Source organism: Chondrus crispus, genomic scaffold, assembly GCF_000350225.1.
Source record: "Chondrus crispus Stackhouse genomic scaffold, scaffold_74, whole genome shotgun sequence".
Lineage (NCBI taxonomy): Eukaryota > Rhodophyta > Florideophyceae > Gigartinales > Gigartinaceae > Chondrus > Chondrus crispus.
Genome location: NW_005178676.1, coordinates 36,925 through 56,740, shown reverse-complemented (window position 1 = coordinate 56,740; position 19,816 = coordinate 36,925). Strand labels below are relative to the sequence as shown.

General features: G+C 49.0%; 4 protein-coding genes; 1 reads left to right on the top strand and 3 right to left on the bottom strand.

The window, feature by feature from the left end:
* Positions 1–11,283: 11,283 nt before the first annotated feature.
* On the bottom strand, positions 11,284–12,480 carry CHC_T00007448001 (hypothetical protein). XM_005711050.1 is given in 2 exon segments: positions 11,284–11,382; positions 11,383–12,480. The coding sequence occupies 1 exon segment, from the start codon at positions 12,478–12,480 to the stop codon at positions 11,383–11,385; it is 1,098 nt and encodes a 365-aa protein (XP_005711107.1). The 3' UTR covers positions 11,284–11,382.
* Positions 12,481–13,014: 534 nt separating this feature from the next.
* Positions 13,015–14,354, top strand: CHC_T00007447001 (hypothetical protein). XM_005711049.1 is given in 2 exon segments: positions 13,015–14,211; positions 14,212–14,354. 1 exon segment carries the CDS (start codon positions 13,015–13,017, stop codon positions 14,209–14,211), a length of 1,197 nt encoding a protein of 398 aa, XP_005711106.1. The 3' UTR covers positions 14,212–14,354.
* A 6-nt stretch (positions 14,355–14,360) lies between these two features.
* On the bottom strand, positions 14,361–15,188 carry CHC_T00007446001 (hypothetical protein). The gene has a single exon (XM_005711048.1). It carries the CDS (start codon positions 15,186–15,188, stop codon positions 14,361–14,363), a length of 828 nt encoding a protein of 275 aa, XP_005711105.1.
* A 1,036-nt stretch (positions 15,189–16,224) lies between these two features.
* CHC_T00007445001 (hypothetical protein) lies at positions 16,225–19,549 on the bottom strand. XM_005711047.1 is given in 3 exon segments: positions 16,225–16,732; positions 16,733–16,761; positions 16,954–19,549. 2 exon segments carry the CDS (start codon positions 19,547–19,549, stop codon positions 16,733–16,735), a joined length of 2,625 nt encoding a protein of 874 aa, XP_005711104.1. The 3' UTR covers positions 16,225–16,732.
* Between the last annotated feature and the right edge of the window lie 267 nt (positions 19,550–19,816).

Here is a 19,816-nt window from a genome sequence, read left to right as displayed (position 1 = left end):
CAGCGGATGGGTGACAAAGTTGTGGATCCACAAACCACTGAGAAAACAAAACCAGAAGACTTGGACGCCTCCACTCTGGACACTATCAAGGATCTGACACGCCGTTGCGATCCGTGCCTGCGAAGACATCCCGCCCCAACCCGCTTCAAAGTATCCTTCGGTTCTGAGAACGTAAAATTCAACGACCGACTCATAGTCGACATCATGTATCTCAGCAACCGTCCGGTGCTCCATCTTGTTGACGAAGGAACGCACTTCAGTGCCGCAAAATTTGTGCCGGACGTGTCGACCGAAACACTTTGGGCAACCATCCTTTAGTGCTGGGCGACTGTGTACACTGGCCTACCGCACAAGATTCTCGTTGATCAGGGATCTGCTTTTGGAGAACTCTTCGCCAGCATCGGAGCGTCGAGCAAGGTCGAAGTTCAGCGCACAGGTATTCGAGCACACTCCAGTCTCGGTATTGGAGAGCGGTACCACCATCCTCTCCGATCTACATTTCGGAAACTAAGAATTGACCACCCGACTACTTCCGCGTCAACGCTCGTCTCCATGGCTGTGAAAGCAATAAACGACACCCTCGGACCCGATGGCATCGTTCCATCCGCGCTTGTCTTTGGCGCATATCCATCAACGAAGACTCTGTCCGAAGTGGCAGACCCACGAGCATCTCTTGCAAGTCGCGCTAGAGTTGCCACTACTGCACGTAAGCAGATGTAGCAAGAAATGGCTAAGCTACGGGTACAACGCGTACCCGCTCTCCGGCATCGAGTTCCAAGAGCTACGAACTACGTTTCCGAAGTTGGACAGCACGTGCTACTATGGCGTGAAAAGTTAGTCGAGAACCGCATTGGAGAGTGGATCGGGCGGTTTCCAATTTTGGCTCTTGACCGAGAAAAGAAACAAGTCTTCCTCCAAGATAGCAAAATAGGAGCGGCTCGTCTGTTCAATTAAGGCATGGGGAAACCTTCCCTGAGTCCTGATGACGCATCCCGTGTCCTATTACAACACCTTTGACACTCTTCTTCATCTCCTAATAGTCACTACACGCTCTTGACAGAAGTCTTAAAAAGAGGAGACCCACGGTGCCTCAGCCCGCAAATGTCAAATGCCAAGCGCACGGAAATACATCAGCTCATGAGAAGAGGCACATTCAAAGTCATCCTCAAAGAAGAAATTCCTCCCAATGCCAACGTCCTATCCGCGCGTTTCGTGTTATCAATTAGGTCCAGAGTTGATGATAAGGTGAAATGGAAAGCACGTTACGTTGCCGGTGGACACAGGGATAAGCTGAAAAGGCTTCTTGTGCAACAACCCTCTACCGTACGTCACGTTATAGCATGGGCCGAGATCTATGGCTTCAAGGTTTGGTCCTCCGACGTAACACAAGCGTATCTCCAATCTTCAAAGCCCCTCGCTCGCAAAATATACATTCGTAATGCCGCCCCTGAGTTTGAGTTGTCAAACAATGAGGCACTGCTTCTCCTACAAGGCCTGTACGGCCTTGGGGAATCAGGGGACATGTGGCATGACACCCTAGATGCGCACCACCGACAGGATCTAGGAATGGAGACGCTCCGCACTGACCTCGGATGCTACAGTCGCATTACCGAGGGACATCTTGAAGGACTTTCTGCGAACTATGTGGACGATATGCTACGAACTGGAAATCTCGGGTTCCATAAACTCTGCGCCCTCACTAAGAAGCGATTCGAAATGGCCAAGGATCAGAATATACCTTTCCGGTTTACTGGTTTCCTGATATCGAAAGATCCAGCAAATACATTGCAATTTGATCAAGTCGAATACGCCAGACAGCTTCGACTGCTCCCGGACGACTGTAATTTCTCTGCATTTGCCTCTGTCCGAATGAAGCTCATGTGGCTTTCGCATACTCGACCGGATTGCATATTCGAAATATCGCAACTCAGGCAGATTACGAGAGAACATTTTACGGAAGAGCGTCAAACAATTGCCAAGAATACAAACCGGGTAATCAAGTACTCTACAGAACAAACTGTCAGGATCAGGTTCCCAAACTTGCAAAAGAACACAATCAAAGTCGTAGGATATTCTGATGCATCCTTTGTCTCTAATCGTGACCAAACATCACAGCTCGGATATATCGTTTTTCTCGCAGATGCGTCCTCGAGTGTTGCACCAATCATGTACAGGTCCTATAAGGCTAGACGTGTTACAAGATCGGTACTCGCGGCCGAGCTTATTTCATTTAGTGATTTGTTCGATGCATCGTATACACTGACGAAGAATTGGAGAAGTTACTTGGAAGGAAAAAGTTGCTGTAAAGTTGCTCACAGACATCAAGAGCCTCTTCGACATCATCAGAAAAGGAAGCGGCACAGGAAAAGAGACTAATACTCGATATTGTTTGCGCGCGTGAAGGAGCGCGTGAAGGATATCGCCAGTTCGAGATTGATGATATTGCTTTTGTGCGGTCTGGAGATAATATTGCAGATGGTCTTGTTGCAGGTACCACCTGCGGCGCGTGATAATCAAACAGAAACAGTGCTTTATCAGCCCTATCTTCAAGGACAGCACGAATGGGTCACAATGAACAGCGAGAACGTACAAACAAATAGTTAGAGATGATTCCTACACAACGATAATAGCCGACTTTCCAGTCCTTCCGGCCTCACAATCGCCACCAGTGCAAGCTCTCCCTTCGTTCCCGTTGCCATGCCCCTCCTGCATTCTTCCCAGACTTGTGCTCTACTTGTAGACAATAGCCGCGCCCAATTGATCCCTACGCGCCCCTGTCCGCTTGACAGCCTCCAAGCCCGCGCCTTTTCCTCCTCTCTCCAAGTCACCGCTCACATTGCGTATCCTGCTCAGAGGCGTTGTCTGGTTCGAAAAGATCGCACCCCCTCGGAAAGTGACGACAGACTGTACCGCGTCCTTTTGAGCGACTCACAGTGTCCGCCAGGACGGCGGTGAACGCTTTTGTTCAGAGCTGACAGTGCAGGACGGATGGCTCGTCCAGATTCGAATTATTCCGTCACACGTGTCCAGGATTCACACGGATGCCACCCGAGAAAGAGTATTCGCAACAGTCTCACAAAAAGAATAAAACAACGTAGTTTATTGAAAGTTCTAAATACATCTACATTAGAGATCAAACCGGAACAATTGATTGTCAGAGAGACCATCTCAGACACCCTCGCCCACCCTCGCCAGTGGAATTTCTCAGATGCCCGACTCTGTGTAACTTGCATCACGAACAAATGTGCATTGTGAGCTCGGGTGATCAGCTGTTAATGCCAGAGAGTGCCCCGCCAGGTATAAAACTCCTCGTGAACTTATCAGGCGGGACTAGTTAAGGCAAGCTTTCACACCACGTCGACACAGAGCCGTCACCCAGAAGGATGATTTAAAAGTTAACTAGAGCTTAAGCATGAGAATCCAAGTTGAGCCATCGGGCTGTCGAATGGAAAGAACAAAGCTGGTTGATGAGAAAAATATTTGCACCCCGAATTCTGGTCCGCATTTATACTGATATTTTAACGAGCGTTCAGATAATTTTTTTTCTCATCTGAAATTTGCAGTGCACATGCAACCGGTTCCGTCATTGAAGAAGCGAATATGGGTGCTCATCTTGACTCCTTTTGAGACTCAAAGCGCTAAGGAGTCGCATTTATCGGACGAGATACAGCGAAAGGGGGGACTGTCGATGGAGTGGAGCCGGCAACTCTGTACAGTATCTATACAGTACCTGTACAGTATTGGACACCACTCTATTTTCGCCTTTCGGCTCGTGGCTTTTGAAAGGGCGCTCGTGGCTGAAATCAGCCACGAGCGCCGCCATCCGATTATATACCTGCGACTACCACCTCTCTCGATCTAGCGAGGGTAAGAGGGAACCTACCTGCGCCGAAGCGTAGGGCCTCGATCCCCCACGCGTCTCTACACTCACCACCGCTTCCGCTACCTGACAACGTTTTCCCTCGTCTCAGCTTGGACTGAGATCGCGCTGTCAGCCCAGACCCTCGTGTGCAGCGACAAAACTCTGTAGCGAAAAGAAAGGTACTCAGATTTGCTTTTGGACCTGGCACAGGCTCACTTTCATTTTTGGTTGCCTTCTTCAAGTTGGTCAGACTTGGTTCTTTGGGTAGCAGATTAAGGGTCGTTCAAAACGACACTGAATAAAAAGAAGAATAAAACTGAATTAAATTAAGGAGGCTGGTCTAAATGGCAGCGCCAGCTCGATAGGCATTCTGGAAAAATATGATCATTCTGCCACTCTCAGTGAGCGGGGCTACGGTGTGCGTCTCAAGAGAGACTCTCTACAAGGAAAACCCGTTGAAGAAAATGTAAACCTAAATGCTTCTTTCAAGACATGTATCAAAATTTAATCATTATGATATGAAACATTATGATATGAAACATTATGATATGCAGCGGCCCGAATGCCAACAAGACATCTAAAAGCTCACTGAAGCACTGTGAGTTTTTCATCCACACCCACTATCAACATCGATAACATGAGTTCTCAAGGCGGCACCACGGTAATGGTACTCACGTCATACTGTACAAGTTTTTTCACTTCCGTGAGTTCGAAGCGGCATCTCTGCAGTATCGAAATCATAGCCCGTAGCGACGAAAACAAAAAAAAATACGTGTCGCCGACCCACTTTGGAAACAAAGTGCTCCCTCAATATCAATTTGCGGACACGACGAACTGGAGCTCACACTGGGGCAGCTCCTCCGCGCGCAGCAATAGGCCGATGTGAGTGTTTTTGAGAATGGCATATCTTCAGCCAAGCAGTTGACTGTCTTCCCGGAATAGTGGCGGCATGGGACGCGGCATAGCAGCAATATGTTGCGGCATGGCGGCATGATGCCGCCATGCCGCCAAAACTAGTCATACACCTTACCATACGTTCAGGCTCGACATCGCCAATGGTCTGCGCATCTGCGTGGCTGCGGCACTACGTTCACTGCTGTAGTTCACAATAATTTCCTGGCATCCTGTACCATTCTACAGGGCCTGACCGTAGCTTTTTTGAAGAACTGGTGCATCTGATTTTCCATTCACATCTGCAAAGAACCATATAGTGTCCGATGCTCAGATTCCAGCATCTTTTCCAGCCATGAGAAGCTTTTAAAACAGTTTGCGTCCGGTTCTTCCTCATAAGTTGTTTTTTCACTGCCAGCCAGTAAGGTGTCTCGTGGACTCTGCATAGGAATAAGATCAATAGGTCACACTTCTTGACTGCCAACACGTAGCGTGTAAAGAGCAGCAATGGGTGAAAAGTTATTGTCAGAATACAGAATATGCGTCTGTTGCATTTGCTCTACAGCGGGAGCAACGCATGTTTACGCCACCTTGGATTGCTGAGGTCCCAAAACTAAGAATGCTATTTTCGTCCATGGCATAGAACCACGCATGCCGAAGAAACGTGATTCGAGCTTTTCAAGTATTGTTGTTGACTGTGTCGACCTCTGAACCGACTGAGTTGAGTCAGTCGTTGCCCTTTTATATTGTAACAGATTCCAAAGTTATCCATACTGAACTGTACAAGGTATTAATCTAACTTTAAAGCAAAGCAGTGAGTAGCTGTGGGGCCTTACGTAGGATCTCGTTGTAAGCGAAGCGTAGGTATTCCATGGATCCTGGTACCCGGTCTTTCATATTCATGGTCCCGGGATAGCCCCGTACATGGACCCTGCCGCCTATGCACCCCCTAATAGCCGTGGCCCCGGCCGTCACTTTCTCCGGAATGGCTTCCGCATCGTATACGGTCATACGCTCTCATCCACGGAAAGTGCGTTTAGGCCCAACAACGGGTTGGTCCTCGGTGTCAGGCCCCCCTTCCAGAGGTCGTCCCTGGGCCGCTCCCGAGGGTCTCGTCCACCAGTGGTCCTCTCTAGGTGGCCTAAGGCGGCTATGCCTGATATGTCAGGTTGCCACGACCCTTGTAATGATCTCCTGCCGGCTGTCCCCTCAATTACTGTACGGATACTCCTAGGAAGAGCAACGGCCGCTCTGGTGCCAGCCTGATGCCGGTGGGGCTTCTGACTGCCGCAGAAGGTAAAATTCAATGCAAGTGAAAGGTGAAGAAAGAAAACAGAAGTGTAGCAGTATGTGAATGCGATTATTCCCTCTCAAATAACAGCGATACATAACTGTATCATATATGCATATATGTCGTGAGGTAAATGCCTCGAGGCTGTCAGTCTGAAACTTCTAATCAGACCATGCTGATCTCAGATGTATCAATTGTGTCAACATGCAGTAGTACCGTATCAATGCAAGCGCTCATATTACTGTTTTCTTATTAGGTCCATGAACATCGTTGAGGAAATGCAGTAACCACCGTTGTCGAAGCAAGAAATCAGAAACACACAAAGCTATACAGATCCGTAGATTGAGACCGATTATGTAGAATATCGATACAGTGGTTCCGCATATGAAGGGGGTTGTCTCTGCAAAAGCCCTGCAATGTCATGGGAAAGAAATCAATTATCGATACTGTAACCATTTTTGTTGTCGCCGTCCAAGAGTATTTCGTCTTGTAAAAGAAAATAGAGATAGAGAGGATTGTTTTCCTGTTACAAGACCAAGACAGCGAGATTCCTTCCATCTCTATCTTTCGCTCCAGGCTGAATACAGGAATTTCCACATACTTTGTCCTGAATAGTCGGTCTCTCTGAAACGCTCCTTCTCGTTATTGGGTCACGGGTATATGGAAGACTTTCAATATTCTTTCGCATGTAGATCATAGATCAATAAAGAGAGCAGATGATTTTAGCGTCATGGAGCAATACCGGACGTGCACAGGCGAAATAACGTGGTTTTCCTACCTTTGAATGTCGATAACTGGCACGCAAGCATGCAGGGGCTACCATGCGAAAGTCAGCACATAAACGCAACGTCTGCTCCACGTAGACTCTGTGTATGTCACCTTAGTCTTCGCCTTTTCTGACAGAAGTAAAGCGTTGCGTTTCTATGACTGAGTGTTCTCGCCTAAATAAAGGGATTTGAAAATACTTTTTCAAAGGAAATCAAAACTAAATATAAGTACCATACCAAGGGTACTGTACGTTTCTTTCATCCTGTACGGCATGTGCGGGCAGATCAGATCCTCATACGCTAGAGCAATTGTGGATGTCGACAATGGCGATTTCGAGCCTGAACGTATGGTAAAGTCTAAGACTAGTTTTTGGCGGCATGGCGGCATCATGCCGCCATGCCGCAACATTATGCTGCCATGCCGCGTCCATGCCGCCACTATTCCGGGAAGACAGTCAACTGCTTGGCTGAAGATATGCCATTCTCAAAAACACTCACATCGGCCTATTGCTGCGCGCGGAGGAGCTGCCCCAGTGTGAGCTCCAGTTCGTCGTGTCCGCAAATTGATATTGAGGGAGCACTTTGTTTCCAAAGTGGGTCGGCGACACGTATTTTTTTTTGTTTTCGTCGCTACGGGCTATGATTTCGACACTGCAGAGACGCCGCTTCGAACTCACGGAAGTGAAAAACTTGTACAGTATGACGTGAGTACCATTACCATGGTGCCGCCTTGAGAACTCATGTTATCGATGTTTATCGATAACATCCAGTACAGTAATCTCTCTTTATAAGAATGAGGACGGGAAAGGACATTATTATTCATGTAAAGAGAATATTCTTATGGCGGCAGTTATGATGCTTGTCCAGCAAGGTTACTGGCCCCTGAACAGAAGGAATCAATTCTCGTCTGCTTCTGCGTTTGCACTTTGGCAGCTGAGAGATCTCTTTTGATGAAGGTAGCGTAGTACCCTTCTACATACTGTACTCCATGGGATAAAGCGACATTCGAAATACTGTACTATATTCTTATGTCATATATGAATAAATGTCATGAAAATAGGGTTGTTTTGGCCATTCCCAGGACGGGAAACAGTGTATGTATTCTACTAAAAAGAATATTCTTTTGCGGGTCATTCTTTCAAAGAGAGACTACTGTAGTGGGTGTGAATTAAAAAACTCATTAGCACTCTGTGCTGCAGAGAGGTCTTAGATGATTTGTCGGCATTCCGGGCTGCTGCATATCATAATGTTTCATATCATGTTTCATATCACAATGTTTCATATCATAATGTTTCATATCATAAAGTTTCATATCATAATGTTTAAAATTTAATACATGTCTTGAAAGAATCATTTAGGTTTACGCTCTCTTAACTTAAATACTGTAGCGATTTTTGGTCATTATGCTCTAGTATTTATCGGACCGTTAGTCCTCATACAGTGCGCGAAATTTGCGTAAATACACCCCACATCATTGCGATAAAAGCACTTTTGACACTGCCTCGAGAAGCCGATAGGGCATCCCCCATGGTACGCGTGTGCGTGAGCGCGAATCTGAAACCCATTTCTATCAAACAAAAAAGCACTCCAAGTTATCCCCCAAAATGTGGGCGAAATTAGAGCACCCCTATCGGTTTGGCAAAATTTGGTGGCTAAATGTGTAAAATTTTGCGTTTGCATATAGCATTTCTGTGCGCAACACTATCGGTTTAGGAGTAAATTTGAAATTGAAGTGCCCTGATAGGGCATACTGTACGAGGGGTGCGGCGTATCGAGTACGAGAGGTACTGCATTGACACTGTTCTATGGTCTTTTGGCCAAGTGGCGCCATGTAATTCGCGTCTCTATATGGTCAAATGAGTAAATTTGTCGCCATCCGGCTTCCAATATAGGGATAGATATAGCCAAAAAGGCCAAATTTTTGGAGATAACCAGTCCGATAGGGATGAAAGAGGCTATATGTATCTCTATATGCCAAATATTTACATATACACAGCACCGATAGGGGTGCTCTAAGCATATGAACACGAAAAACCACAGGCTACAGTAACTTGCAATGTTTATTATGAAGCGCTTATACTTTGTAAGGCCACCGTTCTTCTCTAGTACCTCCACAAGGCGCCGAGGAATAGATTTGTAGAGCTTATTCAGATACTCTTCGGAAATAGAACCCCAACAATCTATGATTCTATCAGCGAGGTCTTCCAGCGTGCTAAACTAACGTCCATGACCGTGAAAAAGGCGGACAAGAGAGCCCCATACATTTTGGATTATGTTAAAGTCTGGTGACTTCGCTGGCCACCCCAATAACTTAACATGTTTCGATGAAAGCCAACTCTTGGTGTAGTGCACTGACACACCTCATCTTTTTCTCGCCACACCTGTCCCCGGCCAGCGCGACTCCTTCTTCGAGGCCCACGTGTACCGGTCGCCACATGTAACCCGGCATCAAGGCCCCCGTATGCAAGTGACAATCCGCACGTCTAATGGGTGTCATACCTCGTAACCAGGAGGGGTTTTCCGGTCACCACCGCCGTTTAATTTAGTAATTTTAGGTTAATTAACAATAGCTCCGACGTCGGCCAGTATACAGCCGACGTGCAACCGTAAGTAAATACTCACGAAGTCTTCGGACTACAATCATAGCTTTTGGGACGAGAGGTGTAGCCCCGCGCGCATTGTATTAGCTTACCGCTATACTACGCAAGCTATCTACCTCTCCCGGTTCGCACCTACCTCTACACCGCGCGCCCCTGCTCGCGTACTGTAGTGTGCACGCCAGCCTGTCCCTACCGCTCCGCCCTCCTGGGCGTGTGATCCATTCCTTTTACCCATCTAATTCCCTACTGAGCCTCGCGCCCGGCCGCGTACCGCCACCTTACGGTTGGTCCCCCGACGACACCCCCAAAGCGTCCCCGAACGCGCGCGTTCTGCCGAGGGGGATCCCACCGTTTCCCCTCAGTGCACGACACTTGGTGTAGTTTGATCGATGACAGGATGCCCCGTCTTGCTGAAATGTCCATTCTTCACCGAGCGGTTCAGCAAAAAAATAGTATCAGGTCTTTCTCCTTCTCTAGTATCTCAAAGTAAGCGTAGAGTCCATGCTACTTTCAACACGGACCAGATGAGACGTACCGTAGCAAAAGATCGCACCCCAAAGCATCCAATATGATCCTGCCTGGTGCCTTGTCGAAAAGGCTTGTTTTTCTCGCCTCAAGTCGTGTCAATAGCGTGCCAACCCATCTGGCCATCCAGGTTAAAACTTTCTCTCGTCCGAAAAGATTACCTGAGGCGAAAAGGCGCTTATCTTCTCCGGAATCTTCTTTTTCCATTTTAGTCTTGCCATCCTGTGCCTCTGGAGCATCTACGGACGCGTCAACATTTGCTTGTACTTCAAATGCGGTGCGTCACGAAGTATGTTCTGAACGCGACCGACGCCCACACCAATGTTGAGGTTTAGCTTTAGCTCCCGGCATTATTTTTCTCTTTTACTAGCCTCTTGCAGCAAAAGCCGCGTTTGCTTGTTAGAATTCTTTTGTTCCGTTGCGAGTGCTTTTGCGTCCTTCAACCCGCTTTGGGCGCTTCAAAAAGTTTTGTAGGGTACCTGGGGAGGGCACCTGGGGACCTGGTAGGCGTGCGAGCGATCTGGCAAACGCTCAAACACTCCTGTTTCATGGCCACAATCTGCCTCTTCTCGCGGTCTGACAGTAGCTTTCCGCGAGGCATTTTTCCTTGCGATGCCAAGTTTTTTTATGGACACACAATGTGCATTGCTTATGTATCCAACTATCCCAGGCGCCGACGTCACTATTTCGGTTTACTGCCAACTTTACATGGTAGTAAATGCTGTATAATATGGGTTTTCGTGCTCATTTCGCCCACATTTTGGGGGATAACTTGGAGTGCTTTTTTGTTTGATAGAAATGGGGCTTCAGAGACGCGCTCACGCACGCGCGTACCATGGGTGTTGCCCTATCGGCTTCTCGAGGCAGTGTCAAAAGTGCTTTTATCGCATTGGGGTGGGGTGTATTTATGCAAATTTCGTAATTATGAGGACAAAAGTGGTTTTATTTTTTCTAGACAACGCAACACGCGATTTCACTTCTGTGTTTTGTAACCAGAAGGCTATCACTACAGGTAAAGCACGCGGTAGTCGATTCTAGCGAAAACCAACTCATTGGCACACATAGAGGCGTGCAAAAGAAAAAGTCGGTTTACAGTAAGCATTTTTCTTGAAGCTAATTTTATACCAGTAGCATTGAAACATGGCCTCTTAAGTGCTTTATATTCGGTTCCAGCCTTAGAAAAAATTTATAAAGAGTCTAGCTACCAAAGAAATAGACGTTTACCCACGGTTTCAACGTAAGGTTTCTACGTTGAAAGGGGAGTACAGTAGCCCAAGTTCCACAGCGATTTGAGATTTCGCTTTCTCCATGTTGGCTCAGGCATGACGTTGAGGGAATCGCTAGTTCTCAGTGGCATTTCCTAAAAAAGGAGTGGAGCTGCACAAGGACCATGTTTACAGCGGTATAACAACGTTCCTGTGGTAGAAACAAGGAAGCGACGTCTATCTAATCCTTGCCTTCGTAGACGACTTTCTTCTTCTTCACTTCGTCCCAATTGGTTGAAAGGACCTGACCGTCGCTCTCCTGGTAGCTCTTCATCATGGCACGACGCACATCCTCATCAGCGTCCTTGTACAAAGTTCTGAAGAGGGACATGGCACTATCATCTTCCTTGTAGTTTTCCAACTCTTTCTCAGTGAGAGATGCCCATTGCTTCTGCCGTTCTTCTTGCGCTTTGCTTCGTTGTCTCGACTCCGCACCAGCTTGTGCAACAGCAGAGAGAACTTGTGCCTCTTTGTCCAAGGCCTTCCACGTCGAACCTGCGTTGGCCTTCGCTAGTCTAATTTCTACTTTGAATCGACTAAATGTCCACGTGCTCTGGTCTACGACAATGTCTTCATGTAGATCTTTATCCAAGATATAGTCGGGTGCGTTCGGACGTTTCAGACACACTGATAGATGGGAAGGCTTGAATGATACGGCGCTTTGTTCTCCATCAACATCTTTCGCATAAATGTCAACAGTGACATGCGACGAGGATTGGTACCACTGCATTCGCGTGTGATCTACCTTGGGCTTGGGTAATGGCACCGAACCACTGTTGTTTTCCTTTTCTGGGGATGGAGTTGTAGCTGAGTTCGATGTCGCTTTGCGAGGCACGGTCTGGGCAGAGCCTCCTGTGACATCAACGGTTTCCATTACTTCGTCGCTGTCTGTTTTCGCTTCATTATTGCAGCGGCTTGCCCAGTCCAAGTAGGACATTTTCATAGTGGCCACACCCTCAAGCACCGCAGCCTTTTCGAAAGACTTCTTCGCCTCCGCAAGTTGCTTCTTGTTAAAGAGAGCTTGTCCCGTCCAATACCACAATGATGCATCTTCTGGAAACCGTCGAGTTGCTTCTTTTGCGCTCTTGAGACATTCATCAAACTGTTCGGCTGCAGAAAGCGCACTGGCACGCGCGGCATACAACGTTCGCAGCCCATCTTCGCAAATTGTGATGGCTTTAGCAAACTCGTCTGCGGCTTTGACGTAATCTGCGTCTTCCACGGAGTCTTTTGCAATCAAGATGTGTGAATCTGCTGCGGCAAGTGAAACATTCTTCATTTCGCTGGAGGTCAGAAGCTGTCTCAGCTTTTTTCAGGTGCCACGCAGATCTGGAACTGATGCAAAGACGTGACTATTTTGAAAAGAAGTTAGGTGTGTCCTCCAAGATGCTCTGTGTTGAATGTTGAGCGCAGTCAATAATTTGTCGCAAGCAATCGTAAGATGCCCTCGCACGGTCGGTGTGTCGGGGAGGTGGTGGCCTGGCCTGTCCGCACGCCGAAACTGTAGTTCAGAAGTGCCTATTTGTATTGATCCGAAAGTCAGCTCAGCGCTTTCTAGAATAATCAGTTATTTTTATTCCCCAAATGAATGGCACACAGACAGAAAATTTCAGCTGGTGCTGGCCAAATGCGGCACCATCGTTTATACGCCATCGGTACAGTAGTGCGTAGTCAGAAACTGCAGACCACAGCGCTTGGCGAATGTCACCGCTGTCCTGTAGCTTTAGCCTTGCCTCTTGTGATGACATTGCATGCAAGAACCTGGCTAGCGTGAATACCCAGCAGTGAGCTTGGGCTCACTGGATAGTGTCATATGGGAGATTCTGCACAGTCGGCGCAGTCCGTCTCGGCGCAGGCAGCTGCGCGATGGAGACTGTTTGGCCATTCGCGGAGTGTACCTAAAGAAGTGGACAAGTCACAAGGCTCCGACACGCAAGATAGCATTGGGTCACAAACGACCGAGACCTGCACGGACGCTTCGCAGCCGCAAAAAGCTGCTTTCGTTGCGATCCCTGATGAAGCAACATGTAGATCAGCATGGGAAGGCAGATGGGACCGATCGCCGGAAGCTTGGCGAAATTTTGTCTCCATGAATCCTAAAGTGTTCGGAATCACAGAAACAGAAGACCAGAAAATAAGGCAGAAAAACAATACCTATGTCCCCACTCCCCCGCTTTCTGGGAATGGGGGCCTTGGCACGTCAATGATTAGTGGGATTGTTGGCTCGTTCAGCAAAGTATTGATGACTATGCTTAATGACCTACATCTCTATCGAATGGACTTTCTGTATGATGCCATCGAGCACAGATCAGATACACATGGATTGCTCACGTTCAGCAACCATCAATCAGTCATGGACGATCCATTTTTGTTGGCAGCCGCCCTCCCCAGCCGAATCCTTCTCAATCCTAAACTGCTGAGGTGGGGTCTCTGCTCTCTAGATGTTTGCTTTCAAAACGCTTTAGTCGGTCGTACTCTGCGGCTTGGGAAGGCGATGCCGATACAACGCCGCGGCGGCATTCACCAGTCGTTTCTTCGATCTGCGGCGGAAAAGCTTATAAATGGCGACTGGGTGCATATTTATCCAGAGGGGCGGATTCGCCAGGTTGGTATGGGCTACGCAAAGAGGGGTGTTGGTAAGCTTCTGGCAATGGCTTTTGAGGCGCGACAAGGGCTACCTCTCATTGTACCATTGTATCACGAAGGAATTGAAAAAGTCATGCCCCAATCACCTGGTACCAACACCCTTGAAAAGCCCGTGCCCCGCGTTGGCAAAAGACTGTTTGTTTTGGCTGGCGAGCCAATTGATTTGTCACATATATTCCACCGACTTATGCCAGACTGTCAAGCAGCAGGAGGAACAAAGACAGACGCTTCCCCATGCCTCCGTCTGTATGAGGAGATCGCGGACTCCATGGCAATTACAATGCGCCTATTACGGGCTGAGTTACGTCGAAAGGTGCGGTTGGAAGAAGACATAGATCTCGGAGAACCATACGAGTTTTCATGACCGCTTGTACTCAGGATTGGGCACCGGTTTTCTCGTCATCTCTCGCCACGTTTGGATGCGTAAAGACTGGAATATTATAGTGTAGAACTGCGTCATTAGTTCGTGAATCATATGACCATGTTTTGTGTCATCCCAATCGTCGATACGTATTACTCCCAATCATCCTCTCCCCAGTCGTCGTCCGGTGTAGAGATAACTTCCAGAGTTGTTGTTGGCTTGGAGGCTGCAGCCTTATATTCATCCGCTTTTTCAGTCGACGGTTTCTTTTCCTGAGGGCCAGTTTTTGGCCCAGCTTCCTCAGCTCCCCCCTTTTGTAGATTCTCCTGAGAAACCGAAGGAACAGAGGATTCACCGACCCCACCTGCTCCTTTTTCATCGGACACATTCTGCTCTGTTTGGACCTGGGTGTCATCATCCCAATCATCATCTCCCCAGCCATCTTCATCATCTCCCTCTGCGACCGTGTTTTCCGCCCTTTCTAGAAGCTTTTTCCTGCGCTCTTCCTCATTCTCCAGAACATTTTTGGCAAAGAATAAGCGCATCCAAAATGTGTCTTCCTCCACAATTTTCGGCACAACCCTTTCATACAATTCCGCAATTGACGCGTGGCGGTCAAGAATGGCAATGCACCTGTCGGCAAAGTCATCGAGAACGAAAGACTTGCTCCATTGTTCGAATGCATCAAGGTCTTTTGCGGGTTCGCAGTACGTGTCCGGATCTGCCTCCAACGTAAAAATGCGCTTCTCGAAACGAGTTTTCGGCACACCCTCTCTAGCATCGACATGATCCCCTTCCTCTTGACCTGGCGCCTGCCCCCACAAGCCTGTCCATAAATCCCCCACCGTCTGTCCAACAATTGAGTTAGTGATTGTTTCTCCCACCTTTGCAATTTCTTCATTGACATCCATAGCATCCTCCGGATCCACTTGTCCCCTATCAGCAGTGAGAGGTAGCAGCCCAGTTGCAGGATCACTCATCGCAACAATTGCTGCTCCGTCGGTCTGCAAAGCAGCCCTCTCAACTTCCCCGACATCACCTTCATCAGACTCTACCATGTTTGCTTTCGCCAATATCGCAGCCTCCATCGCTTGTGCATTCCTCTGCACTGTGGCGGCAACAGATTTGACAGAGCCCGTAAAGTTGGCTAGCGCCTCTTCGTTCGGGGCAAACGCGCTCATGTGTGTACTCAGGTCTCTGCCGATGTCGTCGAGGGGACGCAAGTGGCTCGAAACATTCTTTCGCAGGTTTTCGAAATCGCCTTCTTTCACTACTCGGGTCACCTTACCCGTCATAGATGTTGCGAAGCTCCATATTGAGTCAGCCGCGTTGCCTAGGGCGTCATCAATATTATCATCTATTTCTTCGACTGCAGCTCCTAATCGACTGAGAGAAAGCGCGTTGCTTCCATTTTCTTCTTGCGGATCACTATCGGCATCGGCATCTCGCTCTTCTATGCCAGCAACTTGAGACTTTGCCGCATTCGACACTCCCCCGGCTTCTTTGCCCGCCTTCGCAATTTTCGCGACCTCGTTCCGCTTCAAGGAAACTCCCTGGGAATCAGTGTTGTCGTCGGATAAGGGGACTGTGTGGGCAGGCTCTTTCAGACCATCCATTATTCCCTAGCCCTCGTGCTTGAACTGTTCGCAGTCGGTAAGTACAATTGAGCTACTTGCAACGCCGGGAGCGAGGAGCAAAAGGTGTCTAATTTTTCCGTGTCGCCACCACAACGAATAGCACTTAAGAAAGACGCGGTCAATTTCAGTCTCGAGAATGCCGGGCAACCTGGAACTGTCACCGGTGCATCGAATGTCACGGAGAAGAATGTGCCTTTTGGTTGCAGCGGAAATTAGACCCACCCCGTAACTCTCAGAATAAACACCTTTCAAAAATTTAATCAATTTTCCCACGTGCCACGGATCACTTCACACGTGTCATGGATTTTCTTTAATTATTTGAAGCCCAATCTGAATTGTCTCTCACAGCGGACAGCGACGAGGATCCACAATCGAGACATGTACAAACTGCCTCAGATAAAAGCATGGCATTACAGTACTCTGTTTGGAATTGATCAGAGTCTGGCTTTACATGTTTACGCCACCTTAACACGAAAACTTAGGACATGATGCTCACCATATCCCGAATAGGCTTCTTCCAAATTGGTTTAAACAGCATGTCCGACAACTAGACGAAAGTAGAGCTTTGCTGAATGGGGGTTGCCAACTTCGGTCCGAGCACAGCCGTATCACGCATAAACACAAAAACGAGAGTCCCACAACGGAGCTAACCACCAATATACAAAAACATGCTCCACAAGGCCATACGTTGGCCACCAATGGGACAAACCCCCCGAACATCATCCACAAATGCTGTTACTTGCGCAATACCTCTGTACACTCTCCAAACCTTTCCCTACGACTGCAAGAAGCAATAAACTGTCTCGGATGGACGGACCCCAAAACTCTGTTGTCGAAGATAGCCGTTGCCGCACCCAACCAGTTGCAATCTGCTCGCTATCTCCTTTCTACCCAAAGCATTTTCTGAACAACGAGCCTGTTCAACGAAAATACCCAATTCGAAGCGCCAAACGCGACAAGCACAGAAGAGGCGCACATTCACATGTTAGAATCTGTTCGTCAGCTTGGAGCCTTCCAGCTAAAGCGCAGTAGCTTGGTTCGCGAAAGACTTAAAGAGAAAAATTGTGTTGCTCCTGGAACAACAACCAAAAACGTAAAAAGAACTTACCCCTTTTCCTACTTGACGTAGGGCGATCCCTCTTACCGCCCTTCTCCTTCCGCCCTTTTTCTCCTCGGGGTTTTTCGCTCCCCTTTGCGCCTAACCGTTCGTTATCTTCACGTCCCCCTACCGGAGGCACAGCCCCCACAGCCAGGTGATTTGCCGATGGAATGGATTCATTCGGAGCCACACCAGCAGCACCCAAAACGCTGTGAGTGACCACTGTCTGTTTCGCTCCAGACGCACCATCGGGACTGTTCGTGAAAGACGCATTCCGACGCATAGGTCCCTTAAATTCAGGGTTCTTGTTCTGATCCCCATCTGAATTTCCATCTTTCGCCGCACTGTTGGTTTTCTTCTTTTGTCGTTGTATGAAAAACTTGCGTTCTGCTGCCTCCTTCTTTTCATTTTCTGTTTGCGCCTCGGCCGTCGGAGACGGCATCTTTGCAATCTTATCGCGAGCCATCTCGGCTTCGTGCTTAATCTCCTCGTCTGCGTCAGCCAACAAAGAGTCCATAGCTGTCTTGAAAGCAGATTTTGACCCACAAGCAACTGCAATTTCGGGCATGAGACGTGCCAAACGAAGCCTGACGTTTGGTACTCTATCCCGGGAGAGTGACAAGAGCTCCGATGCAAACAGGTGAGTGAAGAGCCTATGGCTCATAATCTTCAGCGCGACTGTGCTGCCATCAATATAAGCCAGCCGCGTCCAATATACCTTGCCTCGAGCCCATTCCGACCGGAAGTGTTTTAAAATGTGGTCTCTTCTCCTTACATCAGGGATGTACCGGACCACGGAAACTAGCGCCGATATGGATGCTCTCCTCACCAAGTAAGTTGATTCTCGAGCCATTTGGAAAAGAAGAGGCGCGACATGCTCACACAGCATATCCTGTGGAATTTTGTTGGCGCACTCATCAATTTGCTTGGCGAGCAGCTCCTGCGTTCTCCACGAGTCATGTGACATCGTCTCAAGCGATTCGAAAACCGGGGAAAGTTCTCGCGCTGGGGAATCCTTCGAGTTGGGGTTACTTCGTCCAGTTTCCTTGGAACCCGAGGCAAGCATCGTGAGCACGCGCGCAAAGTACGCCAGTGAATTCATTCGCACCTGCGGGTTTTGATCGGTCATCAAGTTGGCAATCGCAGTCAAGGTTTCCTCCCTCAGCTCGCCATTGCCGAGCAGACGCGCAGTTTCGTGAATTCCAGCTGCCAACGTCGCTCTGGTTTCTACGTCAGTGTCTGCAGATAACGCATGAACAACGCCTCGAATCTTCTCAAACCGCTTTTCGCCGCACACAAAAGCGACGGCGGGCACATTAAAAGCACACCAGTGGCGCACAGTAGGTCCATTACAAGTGACCATGCGGCGCAAAGCGTTAAGCGCGATGTTCCAAGTTTCCTCGTTCGTGAAGAGAGGATGAACAGCAACCAAAAAATAGCCATACACCTCCGAAAAAATCTCCAGCATCAAGTATGTATCATCGTCAACCGTGCGGAGATCTGACGAAGCAACGCTGCTAGCATTAGCACACTCATGTAAAAACGTCGGAAGTAACATGGTTGAAAAACTGGGTGACACCTTCGACTCGACTTTGTGGGCCTCAGCAGATTTAGCAACGGCACGCATGGCGGCTGCGCGGACGCGAGCGTTTTCATCGCGCATAAGCGCGTCAAGCTTTGGCCAGAGCTGCTTCTCCGATATGCGCAGCGGAAGCTTAGAACCGACGGTAGCCAGAGACTGGGCGATCATAGCGCGTACGGAGGGGTCCTGGTCATCACATAGACGCAGGGCTTGACCGAGGAACTGATCCTCGAGCTCTTTGGCGGTCAGAGCGTCATTTAGAGAACCAATGATCCTTGCGGCAAGACGACGGGACTCGACCGTGGGACTCGAAGCGCGATCGACAGTGGCCGGGACGACAAGTTGCAAAACGTCCTCTCGCTTAACTTGCGGAAGCATCATGGAAAGAATCTCTCCCCAGGCGTCAAAGACATCACCGCTCTCGCTCATTTGAATGATTCGCAAGGCGGCGATGACGATTCTCTTTGCGACAGACTCTGGAACGCGCATGCCAACAACAAAGTATAAAGCCTCTGCTGCAGCCATCTGGACCTCTTCCTTCCAACGCACTGCGTCGCGACAGATCTCCGGGACCATGAGCGACAAGGTATCGTCTGGGCAATGCTCTAGAAACTGCGGGAACTGGAAGAGGACGGCGAGCCTCTCCAAATCAGAACCGTCCAGCAAGACAAGTGTGGCGTTTGACACGCTAGTAAGAACATCGTCGTTGAGAACAACAAACTCGACGCCGGCGGTGTCCGCATCGTACTGGGCGTTCACCTTCTTGGCTTCGTCCTCGTCTGGGTTGAAGGGGAGGTGATCGTCGGAAGAGGTGGCGAGCGGAGGCTCAGCATCCGGATCGGGGGTGCCAATCGTGGCGGGGGTGACCGGGGAGTACGGGGGATTTCCTGCAGAGATGGTAGCGGCACTGGGGGGGGAAACATTCGGCGAGGCGGTTTCGGGAGAGACCTGGCCGTTGGTCTCTGAGGATTGGCGCGGGATAGAGGGAGGGGCTGAGGTCGACGCAAAAGTGTCGACAGCCATGAATAGCAGGCGATATATGACAGGGAACGGGGCTTACTAAGCGCAACGGCAAGAGTGCTATTAAGCGGAGCGAGGGAGGGCGGGGGTGCAACGACTAGGGGTGAAGGAAAAACGCGGGAGGGTTCATGAAGGGCGGAAGTGGGGAAAGAGTAGTGGGGAAGCGGACGGGGAAGACGTGCGGAAGCGATGGGGGGATTGGGAAAACACAAGGGGGGGAGCAAGGGGGGCCGGTAAGAGTGGTGCGGGGTGAACCGGGGGAAATTGTGG